This window comes from Oncorhynchus kisutch, linkage group LG6 (genome assembly GCF_002021735.2).
Source record: "Oncorhynchus kisutch isolate 150728-3 linkage group LG6, Okis_V2, whole genome shotgun sequence".
In the NCBI taxonomy this organism is placed as follows: domain Eukaryota; kingdom Metazoa; phylum Chordata; class Actinopteri; order Salmoniformes; family Salmonidae; genus Oncorhynchus; species Oncorhynchus kisutch.
The window spans coordinates 11,527,758-11,554,028 of NC_034179.2; the positions used below are offsets into that span (position 1 = coordinate 11,527,758).

Sequence of the window (26,271 nt, forward strand, 5' to 3'; positions counted from 1 at the left end):
AAGCTTTTCTGCAAAGGCGACAGGACGACTGCACCGTATTGAGGGGAGGATGGATGGGACCATGTATCGTGAGATCTTGGCCAACAACCTCCTTCCCTCAGTAAGCGCATTGAAGATGGGTTGTGGCTGGGTCTTCCAGCATGACAACGACCCGAAACACACAGCCAGGGCAACTAAGGAGTGGCTCCGTAAGAAGCATCTCAAGGTCCTGGAGTGGCCTAGCCAGTCTCCAGACCTGAACCCAATAGAACATCTTTGGAGGGAGCTGGAAGTCCGTATTGCCCAGCGACAGCCCCGAAACCTGAAGGACCTGGAGAAGGTCTGTATGGAGGAGTGGGCCAAAATCCCTGCTGCAGTGTGTGCAAACCTGGTCAAGAGCTACAGGAAACGTATGATCTCTGTAATTGCAAACAAAGGTTTCTGTACCAAAAATTTGTTCTGCTTTTCTGATGTATCAAATACTTATGTCATACAATAAAATGCAAATTAATTACTTAATGTGATTTTCTGGATTTTTGTTTTAGATTCCGTCTCTCACAGTTGAAGTGTACCTATGATAAAATTACAGACCTCTACATGCTTTGTAAGTAGGAAAACCTGCAAAATCAGCAGTGTATCAAATACTTGTTCTCCCCACTGTATATCTAGTCTCCTTTAAGGCTCTAATTTGATAGTGGTAGAGGGGTGGTAGATATATAGTCTCACTTAAGGCTCTAATCTGATAGTGGGGAGGTAGATGTCTAGTCTCCCTTATGGCTCTAATCTGATAGTGGGGAGGTAGATGTCTAGTCTCCCTTATGGCTCAGATCACATGCCTACATAGTATACACTATAGACATGCATCATTCCCACAAACACCCAGCTCAGACAGGCCCAGCTCAGAGAGGCCCAGCTCAGAGAGGCCCCAGCTCAGAGAGGCCCCAGCTCAGAGAGGCCCCAGCTCAGAGAGGCCCCAGCTCAGAGAGGCCCCAGCTCAGAGAGGCCCAGCTCATGAGCTCCATCAGCAGCAGATTCTCATTTAGAATGGAAAATGAATATGTTGTTGCATCAAATGTTGTGCATCGAATCGTATCGATTTTCCATCACACGCTTTTCCCATCCCGAAAACGTAATGATATATTCAAACACACGCACACACTCTCTCTCCACCCCTGACCCATTAACCCCTGACCTATAGGACATTGTTCTGTAGCCACGGTAACCAGCTCTGTATTGACATTGTGTTGGTATTAACAGTTGATCATTAGCTCTGCAAATTAGAAGGTAGTGTCAGACACAAAACACACAAACCCAGACACACACACAGACAACAGGATGTGCACAGACACACACACATACAAAACCCAGCAGGACGTACAGGTAACTACCAAATGATGGAGTTTCTCATGGAAGCTGGTGTGAGTTCCAGACACTTGTAGAATCTATTGCAGCTGTTCTGGCTCGTTGGCGGCCCAACGCCCGATTAAGACACTTAATTTAGGTGTTTCCTTTATGTTGACAGTTACCTGTAGAGTGTCACACTCGAACACAACAGACAGCCACTCGTGCCTGAGTGTGGGTGGGTAACACTGACACAACTAGTTCACATACAGTGTCCTCCACCGGAGACCGGGGTTCACGTCCCAATCCAGGCTCTCATTTCCTTGCTGACTCTCCTCCCTACTGTCTCCCCTGTATATCTGTCTGACTCGCCTCCCTACTGTCTCCCCTATATATCTGTCTGACTCTCCTCCCTACTGTCTCCCCTGTATATCTGTCTGACTCTCCTCCCTACTGTCTCCCCTGTATAACTGTCTGACTCTCCTCCCTACTGTCTCCCCTATATATCTGTCTGACTCTCCTCCCTACTGTCTCCCCTGTATATCTGTCTGACTCTCCTCCCTACTGTCTCCCCTATATATCTGTCTGACTCTCCTCCCTACTGTCTCCCCTGTATATCTGTCTGACTCTCCTCCCTACTGTCTCCCCTGTATAACTGTCTGACTCTCCTCCCTACTGTCTCCCCTGTATAACTGTCTGACTCTCCTCCCTACTGTCTCCCCTATATATCTGTCTGACTGGCCTGGTCATGTTCTGGCCTGGTTTAGATCTTATCTGTCGGAAAGATATCAGTTTGTCTCTGTGAATGGTTTGTCCTCTGACAAATCAACTGTAAATTTCGGTGTTCCTCAAGGTTCCGTTTTAGGACCACTATTGTTTTCACTATATATTTTACCTCTTGGGGATGTTATTCGAAAACATAATGTAAACTTTCACTGCTATGCGGATGACACACAGCTGTACATTTCAATGAAACATGGTGAAGCCCCAAAATTGCCCTCGCTAGAAGCATGTGTTTCAGACATAAGGAAGTGGATGGCTGCAAACTTTCTACTATTAAACTCGGACAAAACAGAGATGCTTGTTCTAGGTCCCAAGAAACAAAGAGATCTTCTGTTGAATCTGACAATTAATCTTAATGGTTGTACAGTCGTCTCAAATAAAACTGTGAAGGACCTCGGCGTTACTCTGGACCCTGATCTCTCTTTTGAAGAACATATCAAGACCATTTCGAGGACAGCTTTTTTCCATCTACGTAACATTGCAAAAATCAGAAACTTTCTGTCCAAAAATGATGCAGAAAAATTAATCCATGCTTTTGTCACTTCTAGGTTAGACTACTGCAATGCTATATTTTCCGGCTACCCGGATAAAGCACTAAATAAACTTCAGTTAGTGCTAAATACGGCTGCTAGAATCCTGACTAGAACCAAAAAATGTGATCATATTACTCCAGTGCTAGCCTCTCTACACTGGCTTCCTGTCAAAGCAAGGGCTGATTTCAAGGTTTTACTGCTAACCTACAAAGCATTACATGGGCTTGCTCCTACCTATCTCTCTGATTTGGTCCTGCCGTACATACCTACACGTACGCTACGGTCACAAGACGCAGGCCTCCTAATTGTCCCTAGAATTTCTAAGCAAACAGCTGGAGGCAGGGCTTTCTCCTATAGAGCTCCATTTTTATGGAACGGTCTGCCTACCCATGTCAGAGACGCAAACTCGGTCTCAACCTTTAAGTCTTTACTGAAGACTCATCTCTTCAGTGGGTCATATGATTGAGTGTAGTCTGGCCCAGGAGTGGGAAGGTGAACGGAAAGGCTCTGGAGCAACGAACCGCCCTTGCTGTCTCTGCCTGGCCGGTTCCCCTCTTTCCACTGGGATTCTCTGCCTCTAACCCTATTACAGGGGCTGAGTCACTGGCTTGCTGGGGCTCTCTCATGCCGTCCCTGGAGGGGGTGCGTCACCTGAGTGGGTTGATTCACTGTTGTGGTCATCCTGTCTGGGTTGGCGCCCCCCCCCCTTGGGTTGTGCCGTGGCGGAGATCTTTGTGGGCTATACTCAGCCTTGTCTCAGGATGGTAAGTTGGTGGTTGAAGATATCCCTCTAGTGGTGTGGGGGCTGTGCTTTGGCAAAGTGGGTGGGGTTATATCCTTCCTGTTTGGCCCTGTCCGGGGGTGTCCTCGGATGGGGCCACAGTGTCTCCTGACCCCTCCTGTCTCAGCCTCCAGTATTTATGCTGCAGTAGTTTATGTGTCGGGGGGGCTGGGGTCAGTTTGTTATATCTGGAGTACTTCTCCTGTCCTATTCGGTGTCCTGTGTGAATCTAAGTGTGCGTTCTCTAATTCTCTCCTTCTCTCTTTCTTTCTCTCTCTCGGAGGACCTGAGCCCTAGGACCATGCCCCAGGACTACCTGACATGATGACTCCTTGCTGTCCCCAGTCCACCTGGCCATGCTGCTGCTCCAGTTTCAACTTCCACCTGACTGTGCTGCTGCTCTAGTTTCAACTATTCTGCCTTATTATTATTCGACCATGCTGGTCATTTATGAACATTTGAACATCTTGGCCATGTTCTGTTATAATCTCCACCCGGCACAGCCAGAAGAGGACTGGCCACCCCACATAGCCTGGTTCCTCTCTAGGTTTCTTCCTAGGTATTGGCCTTTCTAGGGAGTTTTTCCTAGCCACCGTGCTTCTACACCTGCATTGCTTGCTGTTTGGGGTTTTAGGCTGGGTTTCTGTACAGCACTTTGAGATATCAGCTGATGTACGAAGGGCTATATAAATAAATTTGATTTGATTTGATTGGACTCTCCTCCCTACTGTCTCCCCTGTATATCTGTCTGACTCTCCTCCCTACTGTCTCCCCTATATATCTGTCTGACTCTCCTCCCTACTGTCTCCCCTGTATAACTGTCTGACTCTCCTCCCTACTGTCTCCCCTGTATAACTGTCTGACTCTCCTCCCTCCCCTATATATCTGTCTGACTCTCCTCCCTGCTCTGTCTCCCCTGTATGTCTGTCTGACTCTCCTCCCTACTGTCTCCCCTGTATATCTGTCTGACTCTCCTCCCTACTGTCTCCCCTGTATAACTGTCTGACTCTCCTCCCTACTGTCTCCCCTGTATATCTGTCTGACTCTCCTCCCTACTGTCTCCCCTATATATCTGTCTGACTCTCCTCCCTACTGTCTCCCCTGTATATCTGTCTGACTCTCCTCCCTACTGTCTCCCCTGTATAACTGTCTGACTCTCCTCCCTACTGTCTCCCCTGTATAATTGTCTGACTCTCCTCCCTCCCCTATATATCTGTCTGACTCTCCTCCCTGCTCTGTCTCCCCTGTATATCTGTCTGACTCTCCTCCCTACTGTCTCCCCTGTATAACTGTCTGACTCTCCTCCCTGCTCTGTCTCCCCTGTATATCTGTCTGACTCTCCTCCCTGCTCTGCCGGAGTGTGGGTGGGTAACACTGACACAACTCTAGTTCACATACACTACATAAACTAAAGTATGTGGACACCACCTCGTCGAATATCTCATTCCAAAATCATGGGCATTAATACGGAGTTGGTCCACCCTTTGCTGCTATAACAGCCTCCACTCTTCTGGGAAGGCTTTCCACTAGATGTTGGAACTAGATGTCGACCGATTAATCGGAATGGCCGATTAATCATAACAATCGGAAATCGGTATTTTTGGGGGACGATTTCCGATTCTTTTCTATAAAAAATTTTTTTTCCTATTTTTATACCTTTTATTTAACTAGGCAAGTCAGTTAAGAACACATTCTTATTTTCAATGACTGCCTAGGAACTGTGGGTTAACTGCCTTGTTCAGGGGCAGAACGACCGGTATGTACCTTGTCAGCTCAGGGGTTCCAATCTTGCAACCGCATAGTTAACTAGTCCAACGCTCTAACCATTGCACTCCACGAGTAGCCTGCCTGTTACGCGAATGCAGTAGAAGCCAAGGTAAATTGCTGGCTAGCATTAAATGTATCCTGTAAAAAACAATCAATCATAATCACTAGTTAGACCAAAGGCTTGTATTTCTGTGTGTTATGTTATAATTAAGTTTGATTTGATAGAGCAGTCTGACTGAGCAGCAGGCCCGTAATCATTCATTCAAACAGCAATTTAGTGCGTTTTGCCAGCAGCTCTTTGCAAGCACAGCGCTGTTTATGACATCAAGCCTATCAGCCTAATGGCTGGTGTAACCAATGTGAAATGGCTAGCTAGTTAGCTGGGTGTGCACTAATCATTCTGCCCCTGAACAGGCAGTTAACCCACTGTTCCTAGGCCGTCATTGAAAATAAGAATTTGTTCTTAACTGACTTGCCTAGTTAAATAAAGGTAAAATATTTAAAAATATATTTAAAAAATAAGAACATCCAATAGTCAAAGGTATATGAAATACAAATGGTAGAGAGAGAAATAGTCCTATAAATACTATATTAACTACAACCTAAAACCTCTTACCTTGGAATATTGAAGTCTCATGTTAAAACGGGACTACCGCCCCGTAGCAGTCACTTCCGTCATCATGAAGTGCTTTGAGAGACTAGTCAAGGACCATATCACCTCCACCCTACCTGACACTCTAGACCCACTCCAATTTGCTTACCGCCCAAATAGGTCCACAGACGATGCAATCTCAACCACACTGCCCTAACCCATCTGGACAAGAGGAATACCTATGTGAAAATGCTGTTCATCGACTACAGCTCGGCATTTAACACCATAGTACCCTCCAAACTCGTCCTCAAGCTCGAGACCCTGGGTCTCGACCCCGCCCTGTGCAACTGGGTACTGGACTTCCTGACGGGCCCGCCCCCAGGTGGTGAGGGTAGGTAACATCTCCACCCCGCTGATCCTCAACACTGGGGCCCCACAAGGGTGTGTTCTGATCCCTCTCCTGTACTCCCTGTTCACCCACGACTGCGTGGCCACGCACGCCTCCAACTCAATCATCAAGTTTGCGGACGACACTACAGTGGTAGGCTTGATTACCAACAGCGACGAGACAGGGAGGAGGTGAGGGCCCTCGGAGCGTGGTGTTAGGAAAATAACCTCACACTCAAGGTCAACAAAACTAAGGAGATGATTGTGGTCTTCAGGAAACTGCAGAGGGAGCACCCCCCTATCCACATCGATGGGACAGTAGTGGAGAGGGTAGTACGTTTTAAATTCCTCGGCGTACACATCACGGACAAACTGAATTGGTCCACCCACACAGACTGCGTTGTGAAGAAGGCGCAGTAGCGCCTCTTCAACCTCAGGAGGCTGAAGAAATTTGGCTTGTCATCAAAAGCACTCACAAACTTCTATAGATGCACAATCGAGAGCATCCTGTTGGGCTGTATCACCGCCTGGTGGTACGGCAACTGCTCCGCCCACAACCGTAAGGCTCTTCAGAGGGTAGTGAAGTCTGCACAACGCATCACCAGGGGCAAACTACCTGCCCTCCAGGACACCTACACCACCCGATGTTACAGGAAGGCCATAAAGATCATCAAGGACAACAACCACCCGAGCCACTGCCTGTGCACCCCGCTATCATCCAGAAGGCAAGGTCAGTACAGGTGCATCAAAGCTGGGACCGAGAGACTGAAAAACAGCTTCTATCTCAAGGCCATCAGACTGTTAAACAGCCACCACTGACATTGAGTGGCTGCTGCCAACCACACTGACTCAACTCCAGCCACTTTAATAATGGGAATTGATGGAAATTGATGTAAAATATATCACTAGTCACATTAAACAATGCTACTTAATATGTTTATAATACCCTACATTATTCATCTCATATGTGTATGTATATACTGTACTCTATATCATCTACTGCATCTTTATGTAATACATGTATCACTAGCCACTTTAAACTATGCCACTTTGTTTACATACCCTACATTACTCATCTCATATGTATATACTGTACTCGATACCATCTACTGCATCTTGCCTATGCCGTTCTGTACCATCACTCATTCATATATCTTTATGTACATATTCTTTATCCCTTTACACTTGTGTGTATACGGTAGTAGTTTTGGAATTGTTAGGTTAGATTACTCGTTGGTTATTACTGCATTGTCGGAACTAGAAGCACAAGCATTTCGCTACTCACATTAACATCTGCTAACCATGTGTATGTGACAAATACATTTGATTTGATTTGATTTAATCAAATGTTCTGAGACTTCTTTACATGGCACTTATTACTTTCTTCTCCAACATTTTGTTTTTGCATTATTTAAACCAAATTGAACATGTTTCATTATTTATTTGAGGCTAAATTGATTTTATTGATGTTTTATATTTAAGTTAAAGTGTTAATTCAGTATTGTTGTAATTGTCATTATTACAAATAAAAATTAATCGTCCGATTAATCGGTATTGGCTTTTTTGGTCCTCCAATAATCCGTATCAGCGTTGAAAATCGGTCGACCTCTAGTTGGAACATTGCTGCAGGGACTTGCTTCCATTCAGCCACAACAGCATTAGTGAGGTCTGGCACTGATGTTGGGCAGTTAGGCCTGGCTCACAGTCGCCGTTCCAATTCATCCCAAAGGTGTTCAATGGGATTGGGGTCAGGGCTCTGTGCAGACCAGTCAAGTTCTTCTTTCCAGAAAACCACCACCTGGCTTTGTGCATTGAGTTATTGTCATGCTGGAACAGGAACGGGCCTTCCTCAAACTGTTGACACTAAGTTGGAAGCACAGAATCGTCTAGAATCGTCTAGAATGTCGTAGCAGTAGGTCGTCCTGTCCTGTCGTGTCCCTGTATATATTGTTTCTTTTTCGTTTTTTACATATTTTCTCCACATATCTCTTTGAAAACATTTTGCTAAACCCTAAGCTTCCAAATACTCTCCTGCAACCCGACTCACCCAATGTAGCTATTTTTCCTAAAGTATTTATATTTACTTCGGGACCCCTCAACTGAAGCTAGCCAGCTAACCAGCGGGTATGCTAGCGGTCTTCAGCTAACCGGTCATCAGCTAACCTGTAGTTCGGAAAGCTCTCGCCTGTTCGTACAACGCGACTTTAACCAGAGCACAACGGACCTATTTATTTTTCATCCCCGGATTCATCCCCGGATTCCCACCGCAAACGGAACATCTTTCAGCTGGATTTTTCAGCAACTAGCTATCTAGCTAAACCGCAACCCCAGATTACTCCTGGCTAGCGTTTCCACCCACTTAGCTTGAAGCTAGCCCGGCCTTAGCACCTGTGCGAACACCGTAGCATACTCCTGAGCTACAATACCCGGGTCCACGACCGGTCTACCGATGTCATCGCATGAAGAGGAATAAACAGACTCACCCCATCGCGACGTCCCCCAAAGGCTAACTCTCTAGCCCTCGCTATCTCCCTGCTTGCTAATTCGGCCTGCTAACTGCTAGCTTGTCCAGCTCCGGTCCGCTAACTGCTACCTTGTCTAGCCCGGGCCTACAAACTGTTATCTTGTTAGCATAGGCCTGCTAACCGCCTGAATCGCCGCGTCCCAAACGCTCACCGGACCCATATTTACTTTCTATCTCTTTTGACTTTTAATTTGTTTATACCTTCCGGAAACCTGCCTCACCCAATGTGATACGGAATCGCTATTATTTTTTATTTATTTTTAGAACACACTCAAGAACCTCCAGAAGCTAACCAGCTAACTAGCTACAAGCTATTTAGTCATTGTTAGTTTTTTTTTTACCTGGATAACACTCGCCAGTCCAGCTTCCCTGCCCCATCCACCGCTGCCCCCTGGACACTGATCTCTTGGCTACATAGCTGATGCACGCTGGACTGTCCATTAATCACGGTACTCCATTCTGCTTGTTTGTTTTATCTGTTGGCCCCGTTGCCTAGTCTACGCCATTTTACCTGCTGTTGTTGTGCTAGCTGATTAGCTGTTGTCTCACCTACTGTTTTAGCTAGCTTTCCCAATTCAACACCTGTGATTACTGTATGCCTCGCTGTATGTCTCTCTCAAATGTCAATATGCCTTGTATACTGTTGTTCAGGTTAGTTATCATTGTTTTAGTTCACAATGGAGCCCCTAGTTCCACTCTTCTCGCCCCTGATAACTCCTTTGTCCCACCTCCCACACATGCGGTGACCTCACCCATTACTACCAGCATGTCCAGAGATACAACCTCTCTCATCATCACCCAGTGCCTGGGCTTACCTCCGCTGTACCCACACCCCACCATACCCCTGTCTGCGCATTATGCCCTGAATATATTCTACCATGCCCAGAAACCTGCTCCTCTTATTCTCTGTCCCCAACGCTCTAGGCGACCAGTTTTGATAGCCTTTAGCCGCACCCTCATACTACTCCTTCTCTGTTCCGCGGGTGATGTGGAGGTAAACCCAGGCCCTGCATGTCCCCAGGCACCCTCATTTGTTGACTTCTGTGATCGAAAAAGCCTTGGTTTCATGCATGTCAACATCAGAAGCCTCCTCCCTAAGTTTGTTTTACTCACTGCTTTAGCACACTCTGCTAACCCTGATGTCCTTGCTGTGTCTGAATCCTGGCTCAGGAAGGCCACCAAAAATTCAGAGATTTCCATACCCAACTATAACATCTTCCGTCAAGATAGAACTGCCAAAGGGGGAGGAGTTGCAGTTTACTGCAGAGATAGCCTGCAAAGTAATGTCATACTTTCCAGGTCCATACCCAAACAGTTCGAACTACTAATTTTGAAAATTACTCTCTCCAGAAATAAGTCTCTCACGGTTGCCGCCTGCTACCGACCCCCCTCAGCTCCCAGCTGTGCCCTGGACACCATTTGTGAATTGATCGCCCCCCATCTAGCTTCAGAGTTTGTTCTGTTAGGTGACCTAAACTGGGATATGCTTAACACCCCACCAGTCCTACAATCTAAGCTAGATGCCCTCAATCTCACACAAATCATCAAGGAACCCACCAGGTACAACCCTAACTCTGTAAACAAGGGCACCCTCATAGACGTCATCCTGACCAACTGGCCCTCCAAATACACCTCCGCTGTCTTCAACCAGGATCTCAGCGATCACTGCCTCATTGCCTGTATCCGCTACGGAGCCGCAGTCAAACGACCACCCCTCATCACTGTCAAACGCTCCCTAAAACACTTCTGTGAGCAGGCCTTTCTAATCGACCTGGCCCGGGTATCCTGGAAGGACATTGACCTCATCCCGTCAGTTGAGGATGCCTGGTCATTCTTTAAAAGTAACTTCCTCACCATTTTAGATAAGCATGCTCCGTTCAAAAAACGCAGAACTAAGAACAGATACAGCCCTTGGTTCACCCCAGACCTGACTGCCCTCGACCAGCACAAAAACATCCTGTGGCGGACTGCAATAGCATCGAATAGTCCCCGTGATATTCAACTGTTCAGGGAAGTCCGGAACCAATACACGCAGTCAGTCAGGAAAGCTAAGGCCAGCTTCTTCAGGCAGAAGTTTGCATCCTGTAGCTCCAACTCCAAAAGGTTCTGGGACACCGTGAAGTCCATGGAGAACAAGAGCACCTCCTCCCAGCTGCCCACTGCACTGAGGCTAGGTAACACGGTCACCACTGATAAATCCATGATTATCGAAAACTTCAATAAGCATTTCTCAACGGCTGGCCATGCCTTCCGCCGGACTACTTCAACCTCGGCCAACAGCTCAGCCCCCCCCGCAGCTCCTCGCCCAAGCCTCTCCAGGTTCTCCTTTAACCAAATCCAGATAGCAGATGTTCTGAAAGAGCTGCAAAACCTGGACCCGTACAAATCAGCTGGGCTTGACAATCTGGACCCTCTATTTCTGAAACTATCTGCCACCATTGTCGCAACCCCTATTACCAGCCTGTTCAACCTCTCTTTCATATCGTCTGAGATCCCCAAGGATTGGAAAGCTGCCGCAGTCATCACCCTCTTCAAAGGGGGAGACACCCTGGACCCAAACTGTTACAGACCTATATCCATCCTGCCCTGCCTATCTAAGGTCTTCGAAAGCCAAGTCAACAAAAAGGTCACTGACCATCTCGAATCCCACCGCACCTTCTCCGCTGTGCAATCTGGTTTCCGAGCCGGTCACGGGTGCACCTCAGCCACACTCAAGGTACTCAACGATATCATAACCGCCATCGATAAAAGACAGTACTGTGCAGCCGTCTTCATCGACCTTGCCAAGGCTTTCGACTCTGTCAATCACCATATTCTTATCGGCAGACTCAGGAGCCTCGGTTTTTCGGATGACTGCCTTGCCTGGTTCACCAATTACTTTGCAGACAGAGTTCAGTGCGTCAAATCGGAGGGCATGCTGTCTGGTCCTCTGGCAGTCTCTATGGGGGTGCCACAGGGTTCAATTCTCGGGCCGACTCTTTTCTCTGTGTATATCAATGATGTTGCTCTTGCTGCGGGCGATTCCCTGATCCACCTCTACGCAGACGACACCATTCTATATACTTTCGGCCCGTCTTTGGACACTGTGCTATCTAACCTCCAAACAAGCTTCAATGCCATACAACACTCCTTCCGTGGCCTCCAACTGCTCTTAAACGCTAGTAAAACCAAATGCATGCTTTTCAACCGGTCGCTGCCTGCACCCGCATGCCCGACTAGCATCACCACCCTGGATGGTTCCGATCTAGAATATATGGACGTCTATAAGTACCTAGGTGTCTGGCTAGACTGCAAACTCTCCTTCCAGACTCATATCAAACATCTCCAATCGAAAATCAAATCAAGAGTCGGCTTTCTATTCCGCAACAAAGCCTCCTTCACTCACGCTGCCAAGCCTACCCTAGTAAAACTGACTATCCTACCGATCCTCGACTTCGGCGATGTCATCTACAAAATGGCTTCCAACACTCTACTCAGCAAACTGGATGCAGTCTATCACAGTGCCATCCGTTTTGTCACTAAAGCACCTTATACCTCCCACCACTGCGACTTGTATGCTCTAGTCGGCTGGCCCTCGCTACATATTCGTCGCCAGACCCACTGGCTCCAGGTCATCTACAAGTCCATGCTAGGTAAAGCTCCGCCTTATCTCAGCTCACTGGTCACGATGGCAACACCCATCCGTAGCACGCGCTCCAGCAGGTGTATCTCACTGATCATCCCTAAAGCCAACACCTCATTTGGCCGCCTTTCGTTCCAGTACTCTGCTGCCTGTGACTGGAACGAATTGCAAAAAAATCGCTGAAGTTGGAGACTTTTATCTCCCTCACCAACTTCAAACATCAGCTATCTGAGCAGCTAACCGGTCGCTGCAGCTGTACATAGTCTATTGGTAAATAGCCCACCCTTTTTCACCTACCTCATCCCCATACTGTTTTTATTTATTTACTTTTCTGCTCTTTTGCACACCAATATCTCTACCTGTACATGACCATCTGATCATTCATCACTCCAGTGTTAATCTGCAAAATTGTAATTATTTGCCTACCTCCTCATGCCTTTTGCACACATTGTATATAGACTCCCCCTTTGGTTTCTACTGTGTTATTGACTTGTTAATTGTTTACTCCATGTGTAACTCTTTGTTGTCTGCTCACACTGCTATGCTTTATCTTGGCCAGGTCGCAGTTGCAAATGAGAACTTGTTCTCAACTAGCCTACCTGGTTAAATAAAGGTGAACTAAAAAAATAAAAAAATATAGCCTCCACATTGACTCTGAAGGTGAAATTAAAAAATTTAAAAAATATTAAAATAAAAAATTAGCATCTGTAGCGTTAAGATTTCCCTTCATTGGAACTAAGGGGCCCGAACCATGAAAAGCAGCCCCAGATCATTATTCCTCCTCCACCCAACTTAACAGTTGGCACTATGCATTCGGGCAGGTAGTTTCTCCTGGCATCCGCCAAACCCAGATTTGTCCATCGGACTGCTAAATGGTGAAGCGTTATTCATCAATCCAGAGAACGCGTTTCCACTGCTCCAGAGTCAATCAATCCAATGCATTTCTAAAGCCCTTCTTACATCAGCCGATGTCACAGCAAGCAACGCAGATGAGTCCAATGGCGGAAAGCTTTACACCAGTCCAGCCAACACTTGACATTGCGCATGGTGATCTTAGGCTTGTGTTCGGCTGCTCGGCCATTGAAACCCATTTCATGAAGCTACCGACGAACAGCTCTTGTGCTGACGTTGCTTCCAGAGGCAGTTTGGAACTCGGTAGTGAGTGATGCAAGCTAGGACAGGCGATTTTTGCATGCTACACGCTTCAGCACTCAACAGTCCCGTTCTGTGAGCTCGTGTGGCCTATCTAATTTGAAGGCATGTCCACATACTTTTGGCAATATAGTGTGTGTGTGTGTGTGTGTGTGTGTGTGTGTGTGTGTGTGTGTGTGTGTGTGTGTGTGTGTGTGTGTATATATATATATATACACACGATAGTGTATTAATTATAATTGTATCATATTTACAGGCGACCCGCCCAAGCATTTCAATGGCTGAAAAATCATGTGTGTGTGCATGTGAAGGTGACTGTCACACAATCCTCAATCTCCATCCTCCTTCTCTTCACCCTTATCCTCCTCATCATCATCATCATGGCTCATATGTTTTGGGCATGACGGTCACACGGAGGAGGAACGGAACACAAGGACATTCTGAGAACATTCCACGGAACATGGACGTCGCTGATGCATTTTTATTACTGAGTGTTCTGAGGGAGGAAGGCAATCTGTGCCTGGAGCATGGCCAGACTCATCACACAGACACACACAGAGGGAGACTCAGGCTTTCAGCAGACACTTCCACAGACCTTGAGGAGTGTATGGCATGCCAAAATAATAGTTGTGATTTTACAGACACACACACCTCTGTGTGTTGGAGAAGCACAAAGGCGACAGAGGACAGAGAGACAGGACGGAGGCGAAATGGAAAAATGCCTTTGAAATGTACACCAGAGCCAGCCATGCCGGTCCAGATCTGGGCCGACTCAACAAGACCCGCCCGGCGCCACAGAACCCAACAAAGCCCAGAGCCAAAGCAAGATGCCCAATCAGCACAGCAGAGACTGCGTCCCAAACAGCATCCTAGTCCATCAGGTCAGAAGTAGTGCACTATATAGGGAAAAGGATATCATTTGGAACACAACCATAGACACACACTGACCATCCTGTCCCTCCGCTCCCTCCCCAGGACATTGGCTCTGTGTCCCACCCCCAAACAGAGGACTGTAATCCAGCCAACCAAGGGGGCTCCTCTCCCCTTACCGCCCAGCTCTCGCCTCTCCCTTTGACCCTCCCTGTCTCTCAACTGCCCCTCCTTACTCACTGTGTGTGTCCTCATCCCACCAGATGGCCCATGAACCCATGCTGCAATAGGAACCCAGCGATCCAGTAACCCTTTGCCTCTGAACCTTTGCCAGAGACCTCTATTCCATCTGATAGGGATAAGGGGGGGCTTATTCTCCTCACTGAATAGAGTTATCAGGACGGAATTTCAATTGACACAATATGTACATACACTTTTCAATTGACATTAGTGACGGGAGAGAGGGTTTGGTTGACATTCTCAAAGTAGTGTGAATGTCACAGTAACCACTAGCAAGGAGGAGAACCAGTGCAAACTATTCCACTTGGTAATATTAAAGGGAAATAAAATAAATGCTAAACATCTCCAGCACCACCTCAACATGAGAAAATGACGCTTCTCTATTTAGTTGTGAAATAGGTTTGATTTTGTTTGATTTTTATTTCACCTTCATTTAACTAGGAAAGTCAGTTCAGAACAAATTCTTATTTACAAATGATGGCCTACCCCGGCCAAACCCAGACGACGCTGGGCCAATTGTGCACCGCCCTATGGTACTCCCAATCACAGCCGGATGTGATGCAGCCTAAATTCGAACCAGGGACTGCAGTGACACCTTTTGCACTGAGATGCAGTGCCTTAGACCGCTGCGCCACTCGGGAGATAGAGGTTTCCAATAACATTAACCAATTAGTAGGGAATTAGTATGCAATGCCTATTCAAAATTGGTTAAAATCACACATTGCACACCGATGATGATTTCGAAACATCTTCCTCTATCTTTTTAACTACAAAACATAGAAAAGCACCATTTTCACATATGTTGATGTTGGGGTGGTGCTGGAGATGAACAATTTTGAAATGTTCCTTTAAGCAAGTAACTGTTCCATATTACACTCTTGAAAAAAGCAACAATTCACAAGCATGTACAGACAATTAAAGGGTTTCAGGGCCTAAAATGTACTTTTTGTTCACCAGCCACTGTGGCAGGTACATAAAAAGAAATCTGCAAACCACTTTTTTTTACCAGCCAAAATATTTTTGTGCCTTAATTGCATTAAAAAAAATGATAACCAAGTTTTATGTTTCTAAAACAAGAAAAGTAGTAAGTAGTAATGTGGTATATTGCTCAATTTCATAAAATTTTTTGTGACTTGAGTCATATAACCAAAATGTTCAGCTACCCCTTTAAGGGCAGGAGGATATCGTGGTAACGGGGTTCACACGAGTCATGTCACGTGTGTGTGTGTGAGAGATTTGGGATCTGACTAGTTGTCAGTAGACAACGCCTACAGCAGCGTTTCCCAAACTCGGTCCTCCGGGGACCACATTTTGGTTTCTGCCCTACCACCACACAGCTGATTCAAATTGTCAAAGCTTGATGATTAGTTGATTATTTGAATCAGCTGTGTAGTGCTATGGCAAAAAAACTAAACGTGCACCCCTTGGGGTCCCGGGGACAGAGTTTAGAAAACAGGCTCTTCGCTATCAGTTGAAGCAGCAGATTCAAGCTAACTTTGAAAAACAACGAAGCTTTTGAACTAAACAATGTAAATAGCCAAGAAACACTTGGACAAAGTCTTACTTTGCTGACTTGGGTCATTTTAGACTAACTTTTATGCCTGTGCCAGCGCCTCCAATCAGCAGCTATGAAACGAAACAGCAGAAATACGTTAAACGGATACTAAATCGCAACTCGCACAGATTACACACTACATGCACAGACCAGCTGACTGGTGTGTTTACGGACATATTCAATCTCTTCCTATCCCAGTCTGCTGTCCCAACATTCTTCAAGATGGCCACCATTGTTCCTGTACCCAAGAAGGCAAAGATAACTGAACTAAATGACTACTGTCCCATAGCACTCATTTCTGTCATCATGAAGTGCTTTGAGAGAATAGTCAAGGATCATATCACCTCCACCTTACCGGCCACCCTAGACCCACGTCAGTTTGCATACCGCCCCAACAGGTCCACAGTGCAATAGCCAAAACACTGCCCTATCCCATCTGGTCAAGAGGAATACCTATGTAAGAATGCTGTTCATTGACTACAGTTTAGCATTCAACACCATAGTACTCTCCAAGCTCATCATGAAGCTGGAGTCCCAACCCTGACCTGTGCAATTGGGTCCTGGACTTTGATGGGCCGCCCCCAGGAGGTGAAGGTAGGAAACAAAGTCTCCACTTTGCTGACCCTCAACACTGGGGTCCCACAAGGGTGCGTGCTCAGTCCCCTCCTGTACTCCCTGTTCACCCATGAGTGCGTGGCCATGCAGGCCTCAAACTCAATCATCAAGTTTGCAGACGACATAACAGCAGTGGGCTTGATGACCAACAACGATGAGACAGCCTACAGGGAAAATAACCTCACACTCAACGTCAACAAAACAAAGGAGATGATCGTGGACTTCAGGAAACAGCTGTGGGAGCACCACCCCTATCCACATCGACGGGACAGCAGTGGAGAAGGTGGAAAGTTTTAAGTTCCTCGGTGTACACATCACAGACAAACTGAAATGGTCCACCCAAACAGATTGTGTGGTGAAGAAGGCGCAACAGCGAGGCTGCAGAAATGTGGCTTGTCACCCAAAACCCTGACAAACTTTTACAAATGCACAATCGAGAGCATCCTGTCGGGGTGTATCACCGCCTGGTACAGCAACTGCACCGACCTCAACCGCAAGGCTCTCCAGAGGGTGGTGCGGTCTGGACAACGCATCACCAGGGGCAAACTACCTGCCCTCCAGGACACCTACACCACCCGATGTCACAGGAAGGTCAGAAAGATCATCAAGGACAACAACCACCCGAGCCACTGCCTGTTCACACCGCTATCATCCAGAAGGCGAGGTCAGTACAGGTGCATCAAAGCTGGGACCGAGAGACTGAAAAACAGCTTCTATCTCAAGGTCATCAGACTGCCAAACATCAATCACTAACTCAGAGGCTGCTGCCTACATTGAGACCCAATCAACTGGCCACTTTAATAAATGGATCACTAGCCACTAGCCAAATGATGCCACTTTAATAAATGTCTACATATCCTACATTAATCATGTCATATGTATATACTGTTCTATACCATCTACTGCATATTGCCTATGTCGCATGGCCATCGCTCATCCATTATTTATATGTACATATTCTCATTCACCCCTTTAGATGTGTGTATTAGATAGTTGGGGAATTGTTAGATTACTTGGTAGATATTACTGCACGGTCGGAAATAGAAGCACAAGCATTTTGCTACACTCGCATTAACATCTGCAAACCATGTGTATGTGACCGATAAAATGTCATTTGATTCTCAGACTTGACTTTTGACTCTCTGTTCATTCACAAATGTGAATGTTGTGCTCCCACTGTAGAGACACCCACCAATGTGGCTAGTGAAATAGACATTCTTACCCACCAATACCTAAATCTACCCGCAGTTGGCGGGTGGCAGGTTCTCATTTTATGACCTGAAGGGTTTACATTCTAATATGTACACTCATTACATTTTAGCTTCAAAAAAATATCACGGTTACCGCTAGCTAAAGCTAACATGTCTTTATCATCAAGTAACGTCAGCCTATCAAAATTGAATGATTACCCCTTTAACACTAATATAAAAGAACAGTAGGTCTACCTTACAACATACCAAACTATTAGGTTCAGGCCACATCTTGTAAAAGTACAGTAAGTCTACCTTACAACATACCAAACTATTAGGTTCAGGCCACATCTTGTAAAAGTACAGTAGGTCTACCTTACAACATACCAAACTATTAGGTTCAGGCCACATCTTGTAAAAGTACAGTAGGTCTACCTTACAACATACCAAACTATTAGGTTCAGGCCACATCTTGTAAAAGTACAGTAGGTCTACCTTACAACATACCAAACTATTAGGTTCAGGCCACATCTTGTAAAAGTACAGTAGGTCTACCTTACAACATACCAAACTATTAGGTTCAGGCCACATCTTGTAAAAGTACAGTAGGTCTACCTTACAACATACCAAACTATTAGGTTCAGGCCACATCTTGTAAAAGTACAGTAGGTCTACCTTACAACATACCAAACTATTAGGTTCAGGCCACATCTTGTAAAAGTACAGTAGGTCTACCTTACAACATACCAAACTATTAGGTTCAGGCCACATCTTGTAAAAGTACAGTAGGTCTACCTTACAACATAACAAACTATTAGGTTCAGGCCACATCTTGTAAAAGTACAGTAGGTCTACCTTACAACATACCAAACTATTAGGTTCAGGCCACATCTTGTAAAAGTACAGTAGGTCTACCTTACAACATACCAAACTATTAGGTTCAGGCCACATCTTGTAAAAGTACAGTAGGTCTACCTTACAACATACCAAACTATTAGGTTCAGGCCACATCTTGTAAAAGAACATTGCGACTGTTAAAGGTGGGTAGGCTATAATTTATATGGAACCACCTAAAAATAAAATACATACTGTACACATAGATCATACATAGGTTATGTTTCTTCACTTGTAGCATTGTGTGGCAATTTCCATGTATCCATGTTGCAGAGATCAGCACAGCGGGGCTGTCGGCAAACATTTGGCCAGCTGGCTTTTCCCCCAGTACTATTCATTTGGTTTCACAAAAAAGATAGACACAAAAGTGTTGAAAAGAGGAATAAAGTATTGTTGTTTAGACTGATTAGCCTTATGATTTGTTTGACAGGATTGTGATGTTTTCAACCACCCTAGGGCCAGGAGTTTTTTTTAGAATATGAGATGATTAGAAACAACTGGTCCCATCATAGCCCATATGAAACCATTTGTTAAATCTGATTTATTACTATGTCATACCCAGAGTTTTACCTGGTTAGGTTGGCTTACCAGATCAGGAAAAACTCTGAGCCCCATCATAATAATCCCCCAGCCCACCACCACTCTGGGACCTGTGGTGCCACCTCTGAAATCGCCAAACAATGTTACAAATGAAAAGAAAGTATATATTTGTATGATCTACAATCTCAATATGTTGACTTTCATATGTCAACCCTTTGAGATAGTGTCAACAGTTGTTTTTAGTTTTTTTTTTATGTTGGTGCAAGGAACCGGTTTCCATAGTTTCCGTGGCTAAGAGCAAAATCAAATCAAATATATTTATATAGCCCTTCGTACATCAGCTGATATCTCAAAGTGCTGTACAGAAACCCAGCCTAAAACCCCAAACAGCAAGCAATGCAGGTGTAGAAGCAACAATCAGCTACTGCAACATTTTCAGAATGTAACAGGCTGTTACTGCAATTTAAGGTAAAACCTCAATAAAAAAAACAGTCTCAACTATAAGGAAAATAGCTATATATATATATATATATTTCAGAAATATTGCTCTGCTATAACCATTTATAGTGTAGAAGTCTTGAACACAACGAGACTGTTCACACTGCCCAGCGGGGGGCGACAGTTGGGCCCAACCTCGAGGTAGCGCTACAGATGGGATCATTTCAGAAGTTTACACAACAGTATTGTCTCTGGAGAACCAAATGTCCCTTTGCTATCGCCAGTTTACAATTGCCTCATTCATCCCCCTCCTCTCCCCTGTAACTATTCCCCAGGTCGTTGCTGTAAATGAGAACGTGTTCTCAGTCAATTTACCTGGTAAAATAAAGATTTTTTTTAAAGACCTGGTGCAAATAGCCCATTCACACTGGAGCTCTCTATATTCAACTTGACCTGGTTCTACTGGCCCATTCACACTGGAGCTCTCTATATTCAACTTGACCTGGTTCTACTGGCCCATTCACACTGGAGCTCTCAATATTCAACTTGACCTGGTTCTACTGGCCCATTCACACTGGAGCTCTCTATATTCAACCTGACCTGGTGCTACTGGCCCATTCACACTGGAGCTCTCTATATTCAACTTGACCTGGTTCTACTGGCCCATTCACACTGGAGCTCTCTATATTCAACCTGACCTGGTGCTACTGGCCCATTCACACTGGAGCTCTCTATATTCAACTTGACCTGGTTCTACTGGCCCATTCACACTGGAGCTCTCTATATTCAACCTGACCTGGTGCTACTGGCCCATTCACACTGGAGCTCTTTATATTCAACCTGACCTGGTTCTACTGGCCCTTTCACACTGGAGCTCTCTATATTCAACCTTTTGGGGGGAGCAGGTACAGAAGACTACCCCCATCTAGCCACGACAGATGGTCCCTTTAGGACTTAGGGTCTCAAACAGGGAGAGGAATAAAACGCTAACTGATGACCCAGTCGGTGTGTGGAGATGAAATATTTCAATGCAGCAGGTATCTAGAATAGCTGGCCTTTCATTTATCACCATCCAAGAGCCCATTAAAACAGCTGGAGGAGGCCAGATGGGCTCCAGACTCAGTGCCCATCCATCCCCCTCTGCACCAACCCCTCACAGCAGGGGCACCTCCATAGCCAGGTGTACCCCTCATCCTCCCTCCCTCCACCCCAGGTGGGAGCCATAGGGGGTCCAGACTCAGTCCACCCCTAGCCCTCTCCCCACCACGGTACTCACAACAGGGGCACCTCCACGACCAGGTGTACCAGGTTACACATCAGCTCCTCCAGCAAGTCCTCTCTCCCCGTGTCTGCAGAATGAGAGAGACAGAGGGAGAGAGAGAGATAGAGGGAGGGAGGGAGAGAGAGACAGAAGTTTAGCCAATTACCTAGCCTGTCTCTGCTTTCAACCACCTTTCAATTAGACCAGCCAACAGCTACACTGACCCCCTACTTGACTACAAAGAGTACTTTGTGTCCATTTGGGTTCAATAGAAAAAGGTGGAGAGAGGAGACCCAAGCTCACCTCACAGGAAAACCTACACACATGAGAAGACCCCAAGGCACAGTGGGGTGGCTCTGTTGGATGCATGGCCTTGATAGCTATTAAATATACACTCAGTGGCCATCTAGTACCGGGTCATCTAGTACTGGGTCATCTGCCACCAGAACAGCTTGATTTCTTCTGGTAATGGAAACGTTGCTCAATTGGTATCAAGGGAACTAACGTTCCCCACACCATTACACCACTGACACCAGTCTGTACCATTGACACCAGGCAGGATGGGGCCATGGACCAGAACCTAAAATTGACACCTGCGGGTAGATTTTGGCATTGGTGGATAAAAACATCTATTTCACCAGCCACATTGGCGTGTGGTCAGTGCTCCACAGTGCGAGCATTTCACTCTCATTTGTGAATACAAAGTCAAGAATGATCACATTTATAGTGACATGAATGCTTCAGTAGCTGTTTTCAAAGTATTTCTGGCATTTTGTTTCATAGCTGGTAAATAATCGCACAAAGTCAAAGAACTACAAAGCCTATATTGCCTATGCCACCTCGCACAGCCACACTGCCTGGCTGGGGGGGCTGTGCGCACGTGAAGAGCTGAGTGAAATATATATATATTTTTTTTTTAGAAGTGCTGTGCACAGGCTTAAAAGTTGGTCTAATTTACTTGAAACTAAAGTCTACCCATGTCATCCCAAAAAAAATGATAGTTGACTCATCTGTCCATAGAACATTTTTCAACCATGGTGGTGGTGGTTTGGGGATGCTTTGATTCCTCAGAACCTGGATGACTTCCCTTTAAAGAAGGAAACATTAATTCCTGTATCAGAGACTTCTACAGGAGAACGTCAGGCCATCTGTCTGTGAGTTGAAGCTGAAGTGAAGCAAGACAATGATCCAAAACACACAATCAAGTCTACATTGAAATGGTTAAAAAGCAACATATGAAGTTTTGGGAATGGCCTAGTCAAAGTCCAGACCTAATCCCAACAGATGTTGTGGCAGGACTTAAAACGAGTAGTTCATGTTTGAAAACCCACAAATGTAGCTGAGTTACAGCAGTTCTGCATGGAAGAGAGGGACAAAATTCCTCCACAGCGACGTGAGACTGATCAACAACTAACAGGAAGAGTTTGGTTGGAGTCATTGCAGCTAAAATGAGTCACAACCAGTAAAGGGGGTAATTACTTTTCACACAGTGGAATTGGATGTTGCATAACTTTGTTTATTAAATAAATAAAATAAGTATATTTTGTTGTTGTTGTAAACTCAGGTTCCCTTTATCTAATATCAGGTTTTACTGAAGATCTGACAACATTCAGGAGAAAAAACATATGAAAAATAGAGAGAATCAGAAAGGGGAAAAATACTACTTCACAGCACTGTACCACATGACTTCTTACTAAAGCATTTGTTTTAGAAACATGACAAAGCATGCAAATCCTTTTTTGTGTGTTATGTTGGTTTAATTTTTGCATAAAAAAATGTGTCTTGTAGATTTCTCTCATCTACCTGCCACAGTGGGAGGTGGACCAAAAAGTACAATTTGAACTCTGCATGACGCAACAGGAACTGGGATTTGTCAGACCAGGCTTTGTTTTTCCACTCCTCGATTGTCAAGTGTTGTTGATCATTGACTGGAGCCACTTCTTACTGTTTTTAGCTGATAGGAATTGAATCCAGAGTAGTCGTCTGCTGCCCATCTGTGACAAGGACCGGCGAGTTACGCATTCCAGAGATGCCGTTCATGAGCTGTTACTTACCACGCTCAAAGACGCTTAGGTCAATAGTTTTGCGCATTCTAGCGTTCAATCGAACAGTCACAATGCCTCGATGCCTGTCTGCCTGCTTTATACAGCAAGCCACGGCCAAGTGACTCACTGTTGGTAGGAGCAAACTATTTCTGTCAATGGGCTGGTGTACCTAATAAACTGAGGAGTGTAAAGATGCTCTGAGCTATGGCAACAGAGATGAGAACCGGGCAGTGTTGTAGATTGTTTCATCATGGCAAAAGTCCATTTATCGTTTACCTGTTGTAATTGACCATAGGGGTGTCTGGACATATTAGGGATGTGAATCTTTCCCTTTCAAGACGACTCGATACGTACAGTTGAGCTCCAATACAGGAACGATTAGTTTGAAACGATTTTAGTTTGATTAGAGAACAAATGAATGCGATACAATTCGATGCACCAACATTTATTGGAGAAAAACGTTCATTTTTCATTCTAAATTCAAATCTGCCACTGATGGACCTCATGATTTTTTTCTCTCTGTGTGTATGAGTGTGTGCTATTGATGTATGTACTATGCAGGCCCTAAACTGAACCATAAAGGAGACTATTACCAGAATTTGTTTTTTTTGGGGGGGGGGGGTAATGTATCCTATCTTTTTTGTTCCCCCAACACTTTGGTTCAGAAACCACCATCACCAACTAATTTACTTGGCATTTTTGCAAATTGTATTTCAGCTAGTAATGTATCAATATTTATCTTTAGAAATGAGCTATGAAATATAGCCAATGAATATATAGCACAACTTTGGATTTCACCCGTCTCATAATTGAATGATTTTGACCGTTCTGGAGTGATTTTCTCTTCTCCTCTGTGATGGCTGTCCTCGTTATGAAATTATAATCTTTACCCTGTATAGTATATCTTTTTTAAATGACCATATACACAGATTTTAAAGCAACACTTTCACAACTATTGCGGACGGTGAACCTGAACAATCAAAATAAAAGCTATTGTCAGCCCCATTCAGCAGCTATAAAAATATTTTTTTTTTCTACAGCGTATAAATAACAATAACCTAGAAAATTACACAGGTTGTCACTTAACTAATAAAGCCTAATATCAAGCTAGCCATTTTAGCATTTGGAGTAGGCCGCCTACCTCACGTTAGACTGTGCGTGAAGCTGGGAACAGTGCACAGTTTGACCAGGCTACTGATATTACCTGGGGTTGTTCAGCATGCAAAATGACTTGTAGGTGAAAGTTGTCACAGAAGATTAGAGGTATTTTTGGAAGGTAGATAGAATGTAATATGAGCAAAAAAATTTGCGAACCGGTGATTTTTAACTTTTGAATTGATTTTCTGACCGATGCATGCTACATTTGGATCGGTTTGGGGTCCGCGGACCGATGCACTTGTATCTTAAACATATGTAGCCTATGAATCGGGGACCGATGCGTATCGGTGAATCGTTACATCCCCAGGATGTACAGTACCAGTCAAAAGTGGACACACCTACTCATTCAAGGGTTTTTCTTTATTTTTACTATTTTCTACATTGTAGAATAATAGTGAAGACATCAAAACTGTGAAATAACACATATGGAATCCTGTAGTAACCAAGAAAAGTGTTCAACAAATCTAAATATATTATATATTTGAGGTTCTTCAAAGTAGCCACCCTTTACCTTGATGACAGCATTGCACACTCTTAGCATTCTCTCAACCAGCTTCATGAGGTAGTCACCTGGAATGTATTTCAATTAACAGGTGTGCCTTAAAATGTTAATTTGTGGAATTTCTTTCCTTCTTAAGCCAATCAGTTGTGTTATGACAAGGTAGGGTTGGTATACAGAAGATAGCCCTATTTGGTAAAAGACCAAGTCCATATTAGGGCAAGAATAGCTCAAATAAGCAAAGAGAAATGACAGTCCATCATTACTTTAAGACATGAAGGTCAGTCAATGCAGAAAATGTCAAGAACATTTAAAGTTTCTTCAAGTGCAGTTGCAAAAACCATCCAGCGCTATGATGAAACTGGCTCTCATGAGGACCGCCACAGGAAACGAAGACCCAGAGTTACCTCTGCTGCAGAGGATAAGTTCATTAAAGTTACCAGCCTCAGAAATTGCAGCCCAAATAAATGCTTCACAGAGTTCAAGTTACAGACATCTCAACATCAACTGTTCAGGGGAGACTACGTGAAATCAGGCCTTCATGGTCAAATTTCTGCAAAGAAACCACTACTAAAGGACACCAATAAGAAGAAGAGACTTGCTTGGCCCAAGAAACAGAAACAATGGACATTAGACTGGTGGAAATCTGTCCTTTGGTGCGATGGAGTGCTGCATCAGATGACCTGGCTTCAACAATCACCAACCTCAACCCAATTGAGACGGTTTGGGATGAGTTGGACCGCAGAGTGAAGTGAAGGAAAAGCATATGTGGGAATTCCTTCAAGACAGTTGGAAAAGCATTCCCAGTGGAGCTGGTTAAGAGAAAACCCAAGAGTGTGCAAAGCTGTCATCAAGGCAAAGGGTGGCTACTTTTACGAATATAAAATACAGTGCCTTGCGAAAGTATTCGGCCCCCTTGAACTTTGCGACCTTTTGCCACATTTCAGGCTTCAAACATAAAGATATAAAACTGTATTTTTTTTGTGAAGAATCAACAACAAGTGGGACACAATCATGAAGTGGAACGACATTTATTGGATATTTCAAACTTTTTTAACAAATCAAAAACTGAAAAATTGGCGTGCAAAATTATTCAGCCCCCTTAAGTTAATACTTTGTAGCGCCACCTTTTGCTGCGATTACAGCTGTAAGTCGCTTGGGGTATGTCTCTATCAGTTTTGCACATCGAGAGACTGAAATGTTTTCCCATTCCTCCTTGCAAAACAGCTCGAGCTCAGTGAGGTTGGATGGAGAGCATTTGTGAACAGCAGTTTTCAGTTCTTTCCACAGATTCTCGATTGGATTCAGGTCTGGACTTTGACTTGGCCATTCTAACACCTGGATATGTTTATTTTTGAACCATTCCATTGTAGATTTTGCTTTATGTTTTGGATCATTGTCTTGTTGGAAGACAAATCTCCGTCCCAGTCTCAGGTCTTTTGCAGACTCCATCAGGTTTTCTTCCAGAATGGTCCTGTATTTGGCTCCATCCATCTTCCCATCAA

At 44.9% G+C, this 26,271-nt stretch overlaps 1 protein-coding gene across 4 annotated transcripts in view; it reads right to left on the bottom strand.

The window, feature by feature from the left end:
- Positions 1-26,271, bottom strand: part of dym (dymeclin) — a 228,912-nt gene that overhangs the window by 183,711 nt on the left and 18,930 nt on the right. For all 4 annotated transcript variants that reach the window (XM_020484782.2, XM_031826159.1, XM_031826158.1 and 1 more), the window contains exon 6: positions 21,080-21,152. In XM_020484782.2, coding sequence (XP_020340371.2) covers positions 21,080-21,152 — 73 coding nt within the window. The remainder of the gene's footprint in view (positions 1-21,079; positions 21,153-26,271) is intronic.